We start from the raw sequence: 12,755 nt of genomic DNA, 5'->3' as shown, positions 1-12,755 counted from the left end.
GAGGACTAGTCCCTAAACGGGGATCTTGTAGAAACACATTGCAGTAAACTGAAGTATAGAGTAATTCTGTATTTATTCCAATGCCGTCATGTTGGTTCCAGCAAGCTTTCCATCGTTATACATTGTCATGGTAAGGTCAAGCAACTCACCAGCAAAACCACAGGCAGATTTCTGCAAAGACTGGCACATTGATGCACACCAGTGCGCTGTTTGAAACCCATAATGTTTAGCTCACAAGGTATTTGCAATTGTGAGATTATTTTTTCATTTTTCAGATAGCTTATTTGTATTTCTTTTCACTTTTTTAATCATAATTTATTGTTTATTCTTTAAATGCTTCCATTACTTTACTTGGAATAGGTCAGAGGAAAGCCCAATCTTCTAACCAGTCTTTGGTTTTGCCTGTTCTTGTTATGCTACGCCTGATATCGTGGTGTCCTCACTTACGTAAAGTTAATAAGAGAAATTTTATGATTAACATCTTTGTAAAATTAGTCCTAAAACTGAAGAAAAGATGTATTAAAGACAGGATGGTTACAAATAGGAAGCAGTGTCGAGAGCAACTATCACGTTGTGATCTCAAGGGCTTTAAAACCAGGAAGCACTACATAAAGAGCTGTGTAAAAGCCACAGGACTCATAGCTTTAAGAGTCATCAATATTAATTGAGAGCCTATAAGAGCAGCTACGGTCCTGTAACAGTAAACCGTTTGCTGGCTTGGGCCAGGGTTTTTTCAAAGCCCAGGAATCTGCTGGCAGATAACAGGCAGCCGTGGCCCGTGTTATCTGACAGTGTATGCTTTAGATTTAGCAGCTGGAGGGACTAAGCTTCACATCTCCTGCTTGGATTTCGCAGAGTCGTGATATGTACCTAGTTTTATAAGTGATTCCTAAAATGCTGGCCAGTGTGAAAAATGAAATTATATTAGCCGAGGAAAAGCCATGAGGAGCGAAGGGGTGTTTCGCGGGCTGGGTGAGGGGGTGCGCCATGCCAGCATTGCCAGTGTTACAGACCGACCCCAGGCTGTGTGCGGCAGCTATCTGGGCTGTGCTCTTATCACCCGAGCCCCTCCAGACCCTTGCTGCACAGCAGCTCTCCCTCCTTCTGTACTATTTTTTCCCACCGGACTGCAAGACATCCCCTCTGACAGCACGTCCCAGCCCTCCGACCTTCAGCTGCAAGCAGGCACACAGGCGCTTTTCATCCCGAAGGCTGGCGGATGCAGATCCCTTCCTTTTCAGCTCCTCAAGTAGCTCTTCCCTTAGGGCCTTCCGACTCCGGCTCCAGCCAACAACCAGATCATCCTTAAAGTCCATGTGGGCTTCAGTTCAAATGTCGAGGACGCTTTTCAGGCCATGCCTCAAAGCTCCCGCCGGGCAGTGCTGTGGGATGGCAATGTGTCCGGGATGAGGTGGCCGCCCTTGGAAGTGACAAACCCAAGAACGACACAAAGGTGTGTTCTGTTGCCAATGCTGATCAAAGCCCTGCTTCAAATACTTTCTCAGATGGCTACTCCATAAACCAAAAAAGCCCTGTTTCTAAATAATTCCAGGCACTTTGGGGAAAAAAGGTAACGAAGGATTTATCGAGTTTCTTGGTAAACCTTTGTGCCTTGAACCACAGTGATGTCTTGGAATTACTGTAGAGATTTCAAAACCACTATTTTAATATGTTTTGGTAAATATACATAAAATATGAAAATTCAACATCAAAGAATATGCATCAAATGCAGTTCTCATTTACATTACAGACTAAAGAGAATTCAGAATAATTTTAGTAACTGGGACATGCATGATTGCTACAGGTGAATGAATATAGGACAAAGGATCTTATTTAAAGTTGAACTACGTTGTTTTAAATTACTTCTTTAAGCATTATAATGAAAAGCAGTAATAAACATAATTCAATAGAACTTTTCTGTAAGCTTTCATTTCTCTTAAATAGTTTTATGCCTGTACAGGTATCTAAACAAATGGTCTATACATTCTTCTTGTATCACAGAATTAACACAGAACCATCAATGACTTCCAGCTTAGGCTCTTATATTTTGCCTCTGTATTGCCATGGCATTTCCACAGTGTGCTACGGTGCCAGGAATCTCTCCTTTTAGCTCGCTCCTTTTTCTCCCTGTGTATTCAAGCCTGCACGTTATTTGCTTTTGCCAAATACATCACTCTGTTTTCAGAAAGCCTTCAAGATTACATTCCTCTCTGAGTTGGAGCTTTATTTCACAAAATATCCTACTGCTTTTTTAAAGTGACAAACCTGTGTTTAGTCTTTCTATAGGAATTGTGTTCTCCCATTTTTTTGAGAGTTTTGGTACACAAGATGGGTGTGTATTAAGGGGGATTGGCTGTGCTTATGCAGTGGATCATCAAGAAGTGCTTTCTGTAGTGTCCTCTTAGAGCATCTGATGTGTGTGCGTTTTGTTTGGCATATCCAATACAGTGAGGGAATTTTCTGTCTTGGATGATATATACAATTTCTCCCAAAAGAAACACATTGTAGAGCATTTTAAAGTATTAAGGAAGGTGTATTCACATAACCTTGCCTGATACTCACAGCTGATAAATGGAAACAGGAAGATATTTATCAAGTGGTTTTCACAGCATTTCATCTTAATACGTTACAGTGAGAATATAGGAACATCAGTGCTGAATCAGAAAAGCTCTAAGCACAGGCTTGAAGTTGAACCCTTGGCTATATGGTTTATTACTTCAGAGGTGTTGGACTGCACTCCCTCTAGGATGATGAGAAAGATATATTTCATAATTTGTTAACTGTGAGAATTATTATTATAGAGAGTTGTGTTCAGCTCCCTTGTGCTTTGTGTTACATCCTTTTTAAATACACTGAAACACTCCCACAAATGCACTCGTTGGGAGGCAGTTTTATGATGGCTCTGCTCGGTCACGGGGAGCACGGAGCAGGACTGGAGGTCCGTCCTCTGGAGCTGAGCCCACCTGGACAGGGCATGCGTTTGACTGGCTGCATGATCATGGCACTCTTGTATTTGCTCCTGCATTTTGCCAGTGTACGTCGTACCTGCCTGAAGGGCACGTGATGTGGATGCGAGAGGAGAGAGGCAGCAAAGCTGGAGAGCCGAAACGGCCGGGCTGTCCGCCTCACCTTGTCTCAGAGAGCGCTACCCCTGGGGCAGCGGCTAAAGCAGCTGCAAGCCATTGGGGTTTACAGCCTGGCATAGAAAAGAGGTGCAGATCCAGGTCTGGATGCGGCAATACTGCTGGCTGCAGCCTGCCACCCAGCACGGGAGGCTTTGGCGTGGGAACCTGTGGGAGCAGGGCTGCGGGGGCAGCGACTGGAGCAAAACTTTCCGTTTTAATTTGCCTTTGTTTGTGAGTCACTGCCCACAGCTCCTGCTGCTTTTACTTTCCTCCAGGAATGCATACTAGATGATCTTTAAGGTCCCTTCCAACCCAAACCATTCTGTGATTTCCACCGGTTTTAACTGTGCTTGAATTAATGTAATTGTGTAATCTGATAGCGAGTAATCATGCAAATATCGAACTGTTGGCAATGTATTCCTTCAGCTGGCTGTGTTGAGTAGTTTTGCTCTACGTTTATTTGTCAATCATTGTTACTGGGTAAAATTCAACTATATATGCCATCTTCAGTTTCTCTGAACGGTCTTATGTGTGGGATCTGAACATGCTTTATACCTTAGGAAGATACATGCCAAAACATAAATGTTAACTAATTAACTCACATAGAGGGTTTAGCTTTCTGTACAATGATTAATTCAGCAGCTGCTTTTGTCCCAACCGCAACAGATTTTTTTAAAGTAAATATTCTCTGTACATTATTTTTTTTAAATTGTGATTCACTCTCAGATTTGGGGCAAACGGAGGAAAAATTAGGGCGTACATACAAAGCAAAATACCTCATTCTTCAGTATTGCATTTAACACATCTTAATACAGACTTCGGAGTTGAATAAAGATGAAGCATTTGGGGGGAAGACAGCTTCAGCAAGCGGCACGCAGAATCTGTAACTTCTGCGGAGAGTTACTGTGCCCATCTCTGAAGGGTTCAGAAAATGGCTGTCACCTGCAGGATGCATGCATGGGAAAAGGTGGAAGCAATACATATGTCATCAACATCCTGCTTATTCTTTCTATAAACATTTTGTGAGCATTGTCGCAAGCTCAGCTGTGCCCTGCCGCCACCATGGGCAGCAAAACCAAATTGTACTCAAGGCAAAGTGCAATCATTATCTGTTTATCTGTTTACACAATTTCCAACCCATAGTGAAATGCCGGAACAATTTACACATATTTTGGTTGACAGGGAGCGTGCAAGTTTTTAACTGGTGGTGTTACCTCCTCCCATATAGCTCTGTCTGTCACCAGCTGTATATTTAGCACCGGGTCTGGAAGTAGCCAAGGAATCTGAAAACTGAGGCCGACGTTGTTGAATATTTGCAAGAGGATTGCTCAGCAAATCTTATCCCCTCTGAAAATTCAGACTTGAAAGACAATGCAACATCCTTACCCCCTGCAATTACAGGTTCATGCCTCGATTGCAGAGGGGGTTAGGTGCAGAAGTTTGGAAGCAGCCTAACCTTTAGCAGAAACACTTGGGTAGCTGAATGTCACAGCTTGCTGCTGGGGTGAGGTGTCACCTTCCCTGACGTCTGCTTCTCCCCTTGCAGGAGAGTATTGCGAGGTGAACGCGCGCTCTGGCCGCTGTGCTCCAGGGGTGTGTAAGAACGGAGGAACCTGCGTGAACCTGCTGATCGGTGGCTTCAAGTGTGAGTGCCCCCCGGGCGAATACGAGCGGCCGTACTGCGAGATGACCACCAGGAGCTTCCCACCACAGTCCTTCATCACCTTCAAGGGGCTGCGACAGCGCTTCCACTTCACCGTCTCCCTCATGTAAGTCCCAGTGGGGAAGGGCTCTGTGGCTGGTGGCTTCTCACCTTGAGCTTGCAGGGTGTTTGCTAAATATTTTCACCAACCGAGTTACCTACGTGTAGAGGTCACTTGCGGGATTTCTGACAGTGACTCCTGCCAGTGGGGAGCAGTCGTGTTACTTGAAAGCGTTTGATTTTCTGCCCTGCCGAGGATGCCGCTGAGGTGCTAACTCCCGACCTTCCTCTGCTGCAATGCAGGGCGATGGCGCAGGGAGAGGGGACACCAGGGCCTCTCTGGCCACCTCTCAGCAGCCCTCGGCCGGAGAGGTGCAAGAGTGGGTGGTGGGTTTGCCACTTTTTCTAGTTGGGCTAGTGGCCTCCTGACATTCAGGCCGGCTGCAGAGCCGACCCGTTCGTGGTCCTTGTTTGGGAGCGCTCTTGCCCTCCCCTGTTTCCCAGCCTGTGAGAGGACCCGGTCTCATCAGGCCATGGCTGAGCACAGGCTGGTCCTCCTCAGGTCCTTGCTCTCCATTGGTTCCCAGCCTTGGGCTGTGGACAATCCCAACTGTCCCAGCTCCTCGCCTCGCTCCTCTTGGCCTTCACAGCCAGCTTCTGCTTCTGGTCCCATCCCGGCTGCCAGGCACGACCAGCCTCATCGCCATCCCATCTGCTCCAACATCCCCATGTTGGACAGTCTTCTCCTGGGCTGGCTGTCACTTTTACCATGCGGGCACTTAGGGAGGCAAGGGGAGCAATGGTGGCAGCCACACTGTGTGGACCAGGGCTCTCCTCCCCTGGCTCACACATCCCAGGGGGAAAAACCGTCTTCTGGAGAAGACTTCTTGGGTCAGGCATAGGGCTTGCCTGCCGTGGAGCCAGAGCTCCAGGTGTACACACGCCTCTTCGCCGGCGAGGCGGTGGGTTTGCAGCTTTTCTGTGGTTTATCCGGTCAGGATCGACCTTTGGTTCTCCCTCACGTTGACTGTGAGTAAATAGAACAAAATGTGTTAGCCCCGACCCCAAAGGGCAAGGCCGGGGATTTGTTGATAGGTACAACAACAGCAACAATGACAGATATGTTTGTGCGTCTGTCCAGAGAAAGTGCTTAGGGAGGACACCACCAGGCACATGTCCCATCCAGCACCCAGCAGATACCTGGTGTTTTACATCTGTCAGGAGCCAGGCAGCTTCTTTCCATTTTAGCCTTCCCCTGCCTTAATCCCAAGGTCTGAAATTTTATGGAATGTTGACATTTTGGTTAAACTGGAAAGCGCAGGCACGGTTCGCGCCTGTGAAGATCGTTTTAGAGCATCAGATCTAAGTACGCGGAAATGCTGAGGAGCAAAAGGCTCTGTTGGACTTGTCAGACCTACAGTGAGTGCAAAGGAGCGGCCTGGGCTGGCTGCCAGCATAAATTACCTGCACTACCCTTGGCTTGTCCCCTCAGCCGTGTGGTGTCACTTTTCAGGCTTTCAGGGAGAGATCTTTGACGTGTAGGGTGCTTCAAGTTAGAGCGACTCAAATGCTCTGTGTAGGGGTTATTGAGAAACAGCAAACCACTGTAGCAAGGTAGTGCTTACACCAGGGTTTCTTCACTATCTTTAAAACCAAGACAGCATATTTAGTCATGAGCTAAACACCGCTCAGTCCACTCAATGTGATTATAAAAAGTCTAGACCATCATGGGGTTCATCCCACAGTGTCTGCGATAACGACTCATTTAGCTTTTCAAACCTGAAGTTCACTTTTATTTACACTTGTTATTTCTTTGGCTTTTATTATCCGCCAATGCAGGTGGAAAACATTATGTGAGGATAAGCAAGAATTAGCAGTTTGACTAGGCGATGATTTGCCATTACATATTTTGAGATTTGGGAGCATTCATAAAATCCCAGGGTGTCTAGCTTCCCTCAGGCTCAAGTGACTCATGACCGTCTCCTGGCAAAGAGCAGAATGTTTGCATTGTCCAGTCTCATAACTAAAATGTGATTTTTTAAAAAAAGTATTTAGGTTGCTGACCAGGCATGTCTTTCTGCTCCCAACATTATATGTCTTCCTTGCTTCCTTCCAACACTTGCTACTGCTTCACTCCAAGAGACACTGTCAGTGGAGAGTTTTTCTCGCTATTTATTGAAAATTCTCTAAGAAAGTGTCTGTAGTTTCCTATGTCCTGAGATTAAAAATATCCCTTTTATTAAAAAACAGTATTTTTTTTCCCCAGCTGGTGATAATCAGACAAGTTCAAAAGCAGTAGTGCTTTAACTATTAGTATGATATAAAAGATGCTTTCGACTAGTGGCAAAGAACAGAACTGAGCACACAAGGAGTAAAGAAACATAAAAAACAGCTTAATAATTTAATAGTTTAATAAATAATAGTTTAATAATTAAAAATTGTAGTAGAGAATTGTAACCATATCAGAAAAATACATTCAAACAGAGCTAAGGTTCCTGTTGTTGCTAATCAAACTAAGTCTTTCTGCCCACTAAAGAAGCATCACTAATATTATTCTCTTTTTTTTTTTGCTCATATATGTTCTGCATAAATCTGATCAAAATGTTTTGATGAAGCAGTTATCCAGCCTTGGATTGTACAAAATACAGTCTTGGGAAATGTTTTACAGTAACTGTATTCCTTTGGATGAACTGTTTGATGGTGAAAAGTGAAAACTAAATCAGTGTTTTGATAATACTGAAATATTTCAACGGTATTGTCTTAATTCATTTGGTTTACCTTCTACTTCTGTAATATTATTTTATATTATGTTAAATAAATTTAGAAATAAAGATGTATTTCAAAACTGATTAAAAGTAATCAAAACAGTAATACAATATTTTGATGGACTATAATGGATATTCTTTGGAGTTTGTATTTTATTGGAAATGTCAAAATTTTGACTTCTGTTTTTTGAACCAGAACAATTCATTCTCCTTCAAAAATATTTAAAAAATGTATGGAATAAAAATTCCCATTTCAATGTAGCTCAAGTTCAAGCTCCTGGTTCTGAAAGGTCTCTGCTGAGTGTGATACACAACATACATATGTCTGACAAACAACTTCTGTTAAAAAATATTCTTTGGTTTTGAAATTTTGTGTTTCAAATACCAGACCGTCATGTTCTAAAATACTGCTTCTTTCACATTCTCTGAATGCAGGTTTTGTTGCATCGCATGAGAGTCTTGCTAGTAGATGTGACATGACAGGCACAAGAATCATTTCTTCTGTCCGTGGAAGGCAGTTTTCATTAGCTGTGTTCAGCATTTGAGTCATTTGTAGGAAAAGTGGGTTAATTTAAATCAGGCATATTTCCTGAAGTTCAAGATACAAAATCAAACTACACTGCCATTTGGAAACACAAGACATTCCCATGGTTTCTCTCTCTTTCTCTCCTTCTCTAATATTAATCTGTGTAAAAATGTTTATGTGAAGTGTAATAGATTTTTTGCATTTCTAAGTAGATGAAAGGTATCTTTCTATTTAAGTATTTCTATTTAAGTATTTCTATGTAGATGAAAGACGATGGTATGTAAATCCCCAAAGATAATAGGATTCAATTAAAAATTATAAAATGCACACAACACACAGAAATTTGCAAAAAAGTTCTGTGCTGACAAAAGGAACAGGCTTTTTTAAAAGTCGGGTCGCCTCTTTTTCTGCAGGAAAGATGTGATACATCCCATATTAGAAGCACAAGAAAAATAAAACAAAAAAACCCCCATTGGTGCTGATTTAGTGGAATCATTTAAGTGTTTATTTTCCTTCCTCCAATTGACTGACCTGTTGATTGATGAACCCTGATTGTCTGCATGGCATTATTAAAGTAACTCTTATCTTTCTTTTCCCCTTGCCTCCCCATCAGGTCTTTTTAATCAGTTGATGACTCTCCTTGTACCCTGTAGCATTTAGACAGCAAGCAGGCAGCAAGTAACCCCCCTTTGATGTGAAAATGCTTTCTAGCTTTTGGACTGTTTGCAAAGTGTAGTAAGTGCTACTGTTTGGCGAGTGTCAGATACTCACACTGCATCGTGCGTCTGCCTGATTTTACCCCTTGTGAGGGTCAGCATCCACAGCAGATCTCTGCAGAGTAGATTTCTGTAATTTCTATCTTTCTTGCCTCTGTCAATTTTGAAAGAGCAGATTTATCCTGCGGCTGACTCCTCAATTTTATAATTTGCTGTCTGAAGAAAGGTTCACAGGCTTGCTTTTCTGCTAAATACAGTGCCATCTTTCTTATGGGCGACTTGACCATCAGTCTTTAATTCATAAGCCATTAAGCATGAACTAACCCCTCGTCTCTGTGTTCCAGGTTTGCAACCAGGGAGAGGAACGCTCTCCTCCTCTACAACGGGCGTTTTAATGAGAAGCACGACTTCATTGCCTTGGAGATCATTGAGGAGCAGATCCAGCTCACATTCTCTGCAGGTTAGATTTCGCTCGAGTCAAGCGTTTCTGCTTGTGATCAGGACATCCTCTCATGCCGTTTGGAAATGCACTTTAATGATTTTATATAGCTATTTGCTGCCTCATTAATTGAGTAACTGGCTGACGTTGTACAGTGAACAACTGATGTCGGGTGTTGCAAAGCACTCTAGGTTGTAGTGGCTTGTGGTGGTTACACTTGCTGTCATAGACAGGAGCTTGTCAACATTCAGTTATAAAAGCCAGAGTTTACGACTACTATAAAAGATTGGCGCTAGACTGAAAGTTGGCCTCTGAGCCAACATTTGCTTAAATGAGACTTCATTTTATCACACTGTGATAAAGGTCGTGTGTTTATGCATTGTTACACTACGCCATCAGTGAAACTAGCTGCGTAAATGTTATCTAAAAAATACACGCAAACCAAAAGAAGAGCTAGCAGACAAGTGAAAATTGATGCCGTTTGTTAGGGATCGGTGACAAGCAATGCTGTTGCTGGAATGCACTTTTGCACTGTAGAAGCACCTCGCCTTGGAAGAAGCCGTAAACAACAACAAATTTAGAACCAGGCTGCCTGCTCATTGCTACAGTGGGCTAGGAAACAAGAAACGGAGGCTTTGGCATTTGCTTCCTTTCTGCACTAGGACAAAGCGAGTGTCTTCTGGTGCTTCTGGGAGCAGAGAGAGGGGAAGGCCTGCAGGCAAAGCTCATGGTGGCATGTATCCCTGCCTCTGTGGTCTTCTCCCAGGGGACAGGTTTCCTTCAGAAAATCAGCCCTGGCAGTGGCAAAGCTCTTCCTGACGAGAGTGTGATCAGAACAAACCCTGACCGTTCCAGCCTCAGCAGAGGGGTGTTTCCTGAGTTAAAAAAGCCCAAGTTTCATCCAAAAACTCATGCCTGGCTGTGCTAATTGCCATGACAGGGGTAGCAGGTGAAGTCATACAGCATGGCTGAAGCACATTGAAGCCACCAGGAATCACCCGCAGGACTTCAGCAGGCTTGCTGAGGCTCTTGGAGTCCCTCTTGGTGGACCACTTGGCATTCCTGCTTCAGCCCAGGAGCAGGTCTGTGAGTTCAGTGGGAAGGCTTTGGTGGCTTTACTAAATCTCAGCAGGGCAGACAACACCTAGTTGTCACAGGTTTAGGGGGTGCTTTCCATTGGGACAGAAACAAATATCTGGGAAGGGCTGTTGTCACGTAGGTCAAGTGGGGTTACGTGGAGGTCAAGTGAGACCTTCGTACCTTTGTACTGGGCACGTAACTCAGGAAATAATCCTGTTATTTCCCGTTATACATATTCAGGATAGACATGTGGGCTCTAGTGAACTCTTATTTTATTTTTGTGAAAAGTGACACAGAGCAAGCAGTAAAGCAGTAGAAGCAGAGACACAGCCAGTGTCGGTGTTGTATGCTCATCGCCAGTGACGGTCTCTGCCTTCAGACCCCACGGTAAATCCTATGTGACCCCACTGTTTTACCAGCGATGCTGAAGAGCATATCTGGGCCCTTTGGGTTGAAGGTATCCGGTCTCATTTCCCCTTTATTACCTCAAAGTTGTCCAAATTAGATTTTAAGGCAGGCTTTTGAATGGATTAGTGTAACAAAATAACATGCTGCAGTCGGAGAGATGTGCTTTCTTCTGTAGCTCTGCTCCGCCTGTCTAAACTTGAATCAAATTGCTTGGAAGGCACCCTGAGGATGAATGAGAAAAAAATAAATTCTACTTGCACTTATATGCATTTAAATGTGGAGGAACTCCTTTAAAATACATGAAACTAAATTTAGATTTGCACTGCTGCACCTGAGAGCAGGTCTGGTCCTGTATGTTAGAAATGGTATTTTCTTTGGAAGGAGAATGGTTTATGTTTTATAGTTTTAAGTGGCTTTTAACGAACTGTACAAGTTTTGGATATATGATCTGACTGTTTTACCTGTCGCAACAACTTTTTCACAGAAAGCAAAGCGAAAGGATTGGAGACCGGTGATCTTCCCTTTGCAGAAACTTGCTACCTGAATAAAAAGCACAATTTTCACTGCAGATTTTTTATCACTAAATGATAAAAAACATCACAGCAAGATGTCAAACATGCTAAGCTGAAATCTGTATTGTTTGAATAACAGAAGTATATGGGATGGGAGTTAAAGGAGAGTAGGGGACATGGGAATAATACTTCACACAGGGTAAGGTATTTGTTGCAAATAGAGAGTTGAAAGTACATTTTAAGCTGAACAATACGATGAACTTTGTAGCTTATGGGAGGGAGTTATTTTTCCTGTGGTTTATTATGTAGAATTTTCCAACTGTTAAAAAAAAAAAACAAAGAGAAAGGAAAAAAAAAGTCGAAACCTAGCGATCCCTTCTCTGTGCCAGGCCTTTTATGTACTTTCAACACAAATGTTTATTTTGCTGCTACCTCAGAACAGATATGCCTGGTTACTGAGCTGGTTCTGCTGACTCAGACCTGGCTTAAAAGCTTCAGCTTTCCAATTGCAATGGCAAAGACTTGCTTTCAAATTTAAATACTGAAAGGCCGCCAGTAATTTCATTAATCGCTGGTAAAATTTTGCTGGGACCAAGGTTACCATGGGTTTTATACTAGAGTACTTCTGGTTTTCACTTTCTCAGCTCTGACGAGGAGTAGTCTTCCTTTCCCTGACAAAATATCCCAGCACAATACTCATCATATTAAAAAACCTCAAAATGCTGCTTTTGGCAGAAATGCAGAAAAATTCATGTACATTTTTTCCTCAGTTGACCACTTCAGCAATAACTGTATCTATCCAATGCATCTGCTACCGCACTCTGCAGAAGCATAATAAAAAAATAATTCACCTGAATGTGCCAGAAGCTATTTTTGTATTTGTGCACCAAAATAATTCCATGAAACTGGGGATATTTACTGTCTCGCAGGACAAAAACACAAATTCGTTCATGTTACAGTAAGATGGCTGCATCCCGTCCCTGATGAGGGTCTCTCCGTGTTTCAGTTCAGTGCAGAGCAGAGTTTGCAGTGATGTTGACTTATTTTTTCCCTTCTGCCTGCCCTTGCAGGGGAGACAACCACTACGGTGGCACCGTTCGTTCCGGGAGGGGTCAGCGATGGGCAGTGGCACTCAGTCCAGGTGCAGTACTACAATAAGGTAAGACTAATTGTGTTGGTGATAACCCTATTATTTGTAAAGTAATAGAGGCATGGGTCATCTAGCTCTGACCTGATGTATGCAGGTGACCTGAAATTTATTTATTTAACCAGGTGCACTGCTCTGCACAAATGGTACTGGTCTTGCTCACCTTGCCTGGGACAAAAATTCCCTCTGAGGGCTATTAAGTTTTGTCTCAGGAAGGCAAAATCACATCTAGTACATCCTTTTCAAAAGTACTATCACAGAAACCTTCAGATTCTTGGAACTATTTTAGTTTTCAGTTCTTTAAACCCTCACAAGTGTCAGTGTATTTAAAACAA

At 43.2% G+C, this 12,755-nt stretch overlaps 1 protein-coding gene across 6 annotated transcripts in view; it reads left to right on the top strand.

Annotated features, from left to right (window-relative positions):
* The window catches only part of CELSR1 (cadherin EGF LAG seven-pass G-type receptor 1), a 178,097-nt gene that overhangs the window by 88,584 nt on the left and 76,758 nt on the right, over positions 1 to 12,755 (top strand). For all 6 annotated transcript variants that reach the window (XM_030015556.2, XM_030015551.2, XM_030015553.2 and 3 more), the window contains exons 3-5: positions 4,672 to 4,894; positions 9,179 to 9,294; positions 12,344 to 12,432. In XM_030015556.2, the coding sequence (XP_029871416.2) occupies positions 4,672 to 4,894; positions 9,179 to 9,294; positions 12,344 to 12,432 (428 nt within the window). The remainder of the gene's footprint in view (positions 1 to 4,671; positions 4,895 to 9,178; positions 9,295 to 12,343; positions 12,433 to 12,755) is intronic.

The sequence above is a fragment of the Aquila chrysaetos genome, chromosome 5 (assembly GCF_900496995.4).
Source record: "Aquila chrysaetos chrysaetos chromosome 5, bAquChr1.4, whole genome shotgun sequence".
NCBI lineage: Eukaryota > Metazoa > Chordata > Aves > Accipitriformes > Accipitridae > Aquila > Aquila chrysaetos.
Note: the sequence above shows the minus strand (reverse complement) of the source record. Positions and strands in the feature narration are given on the sequence as shown.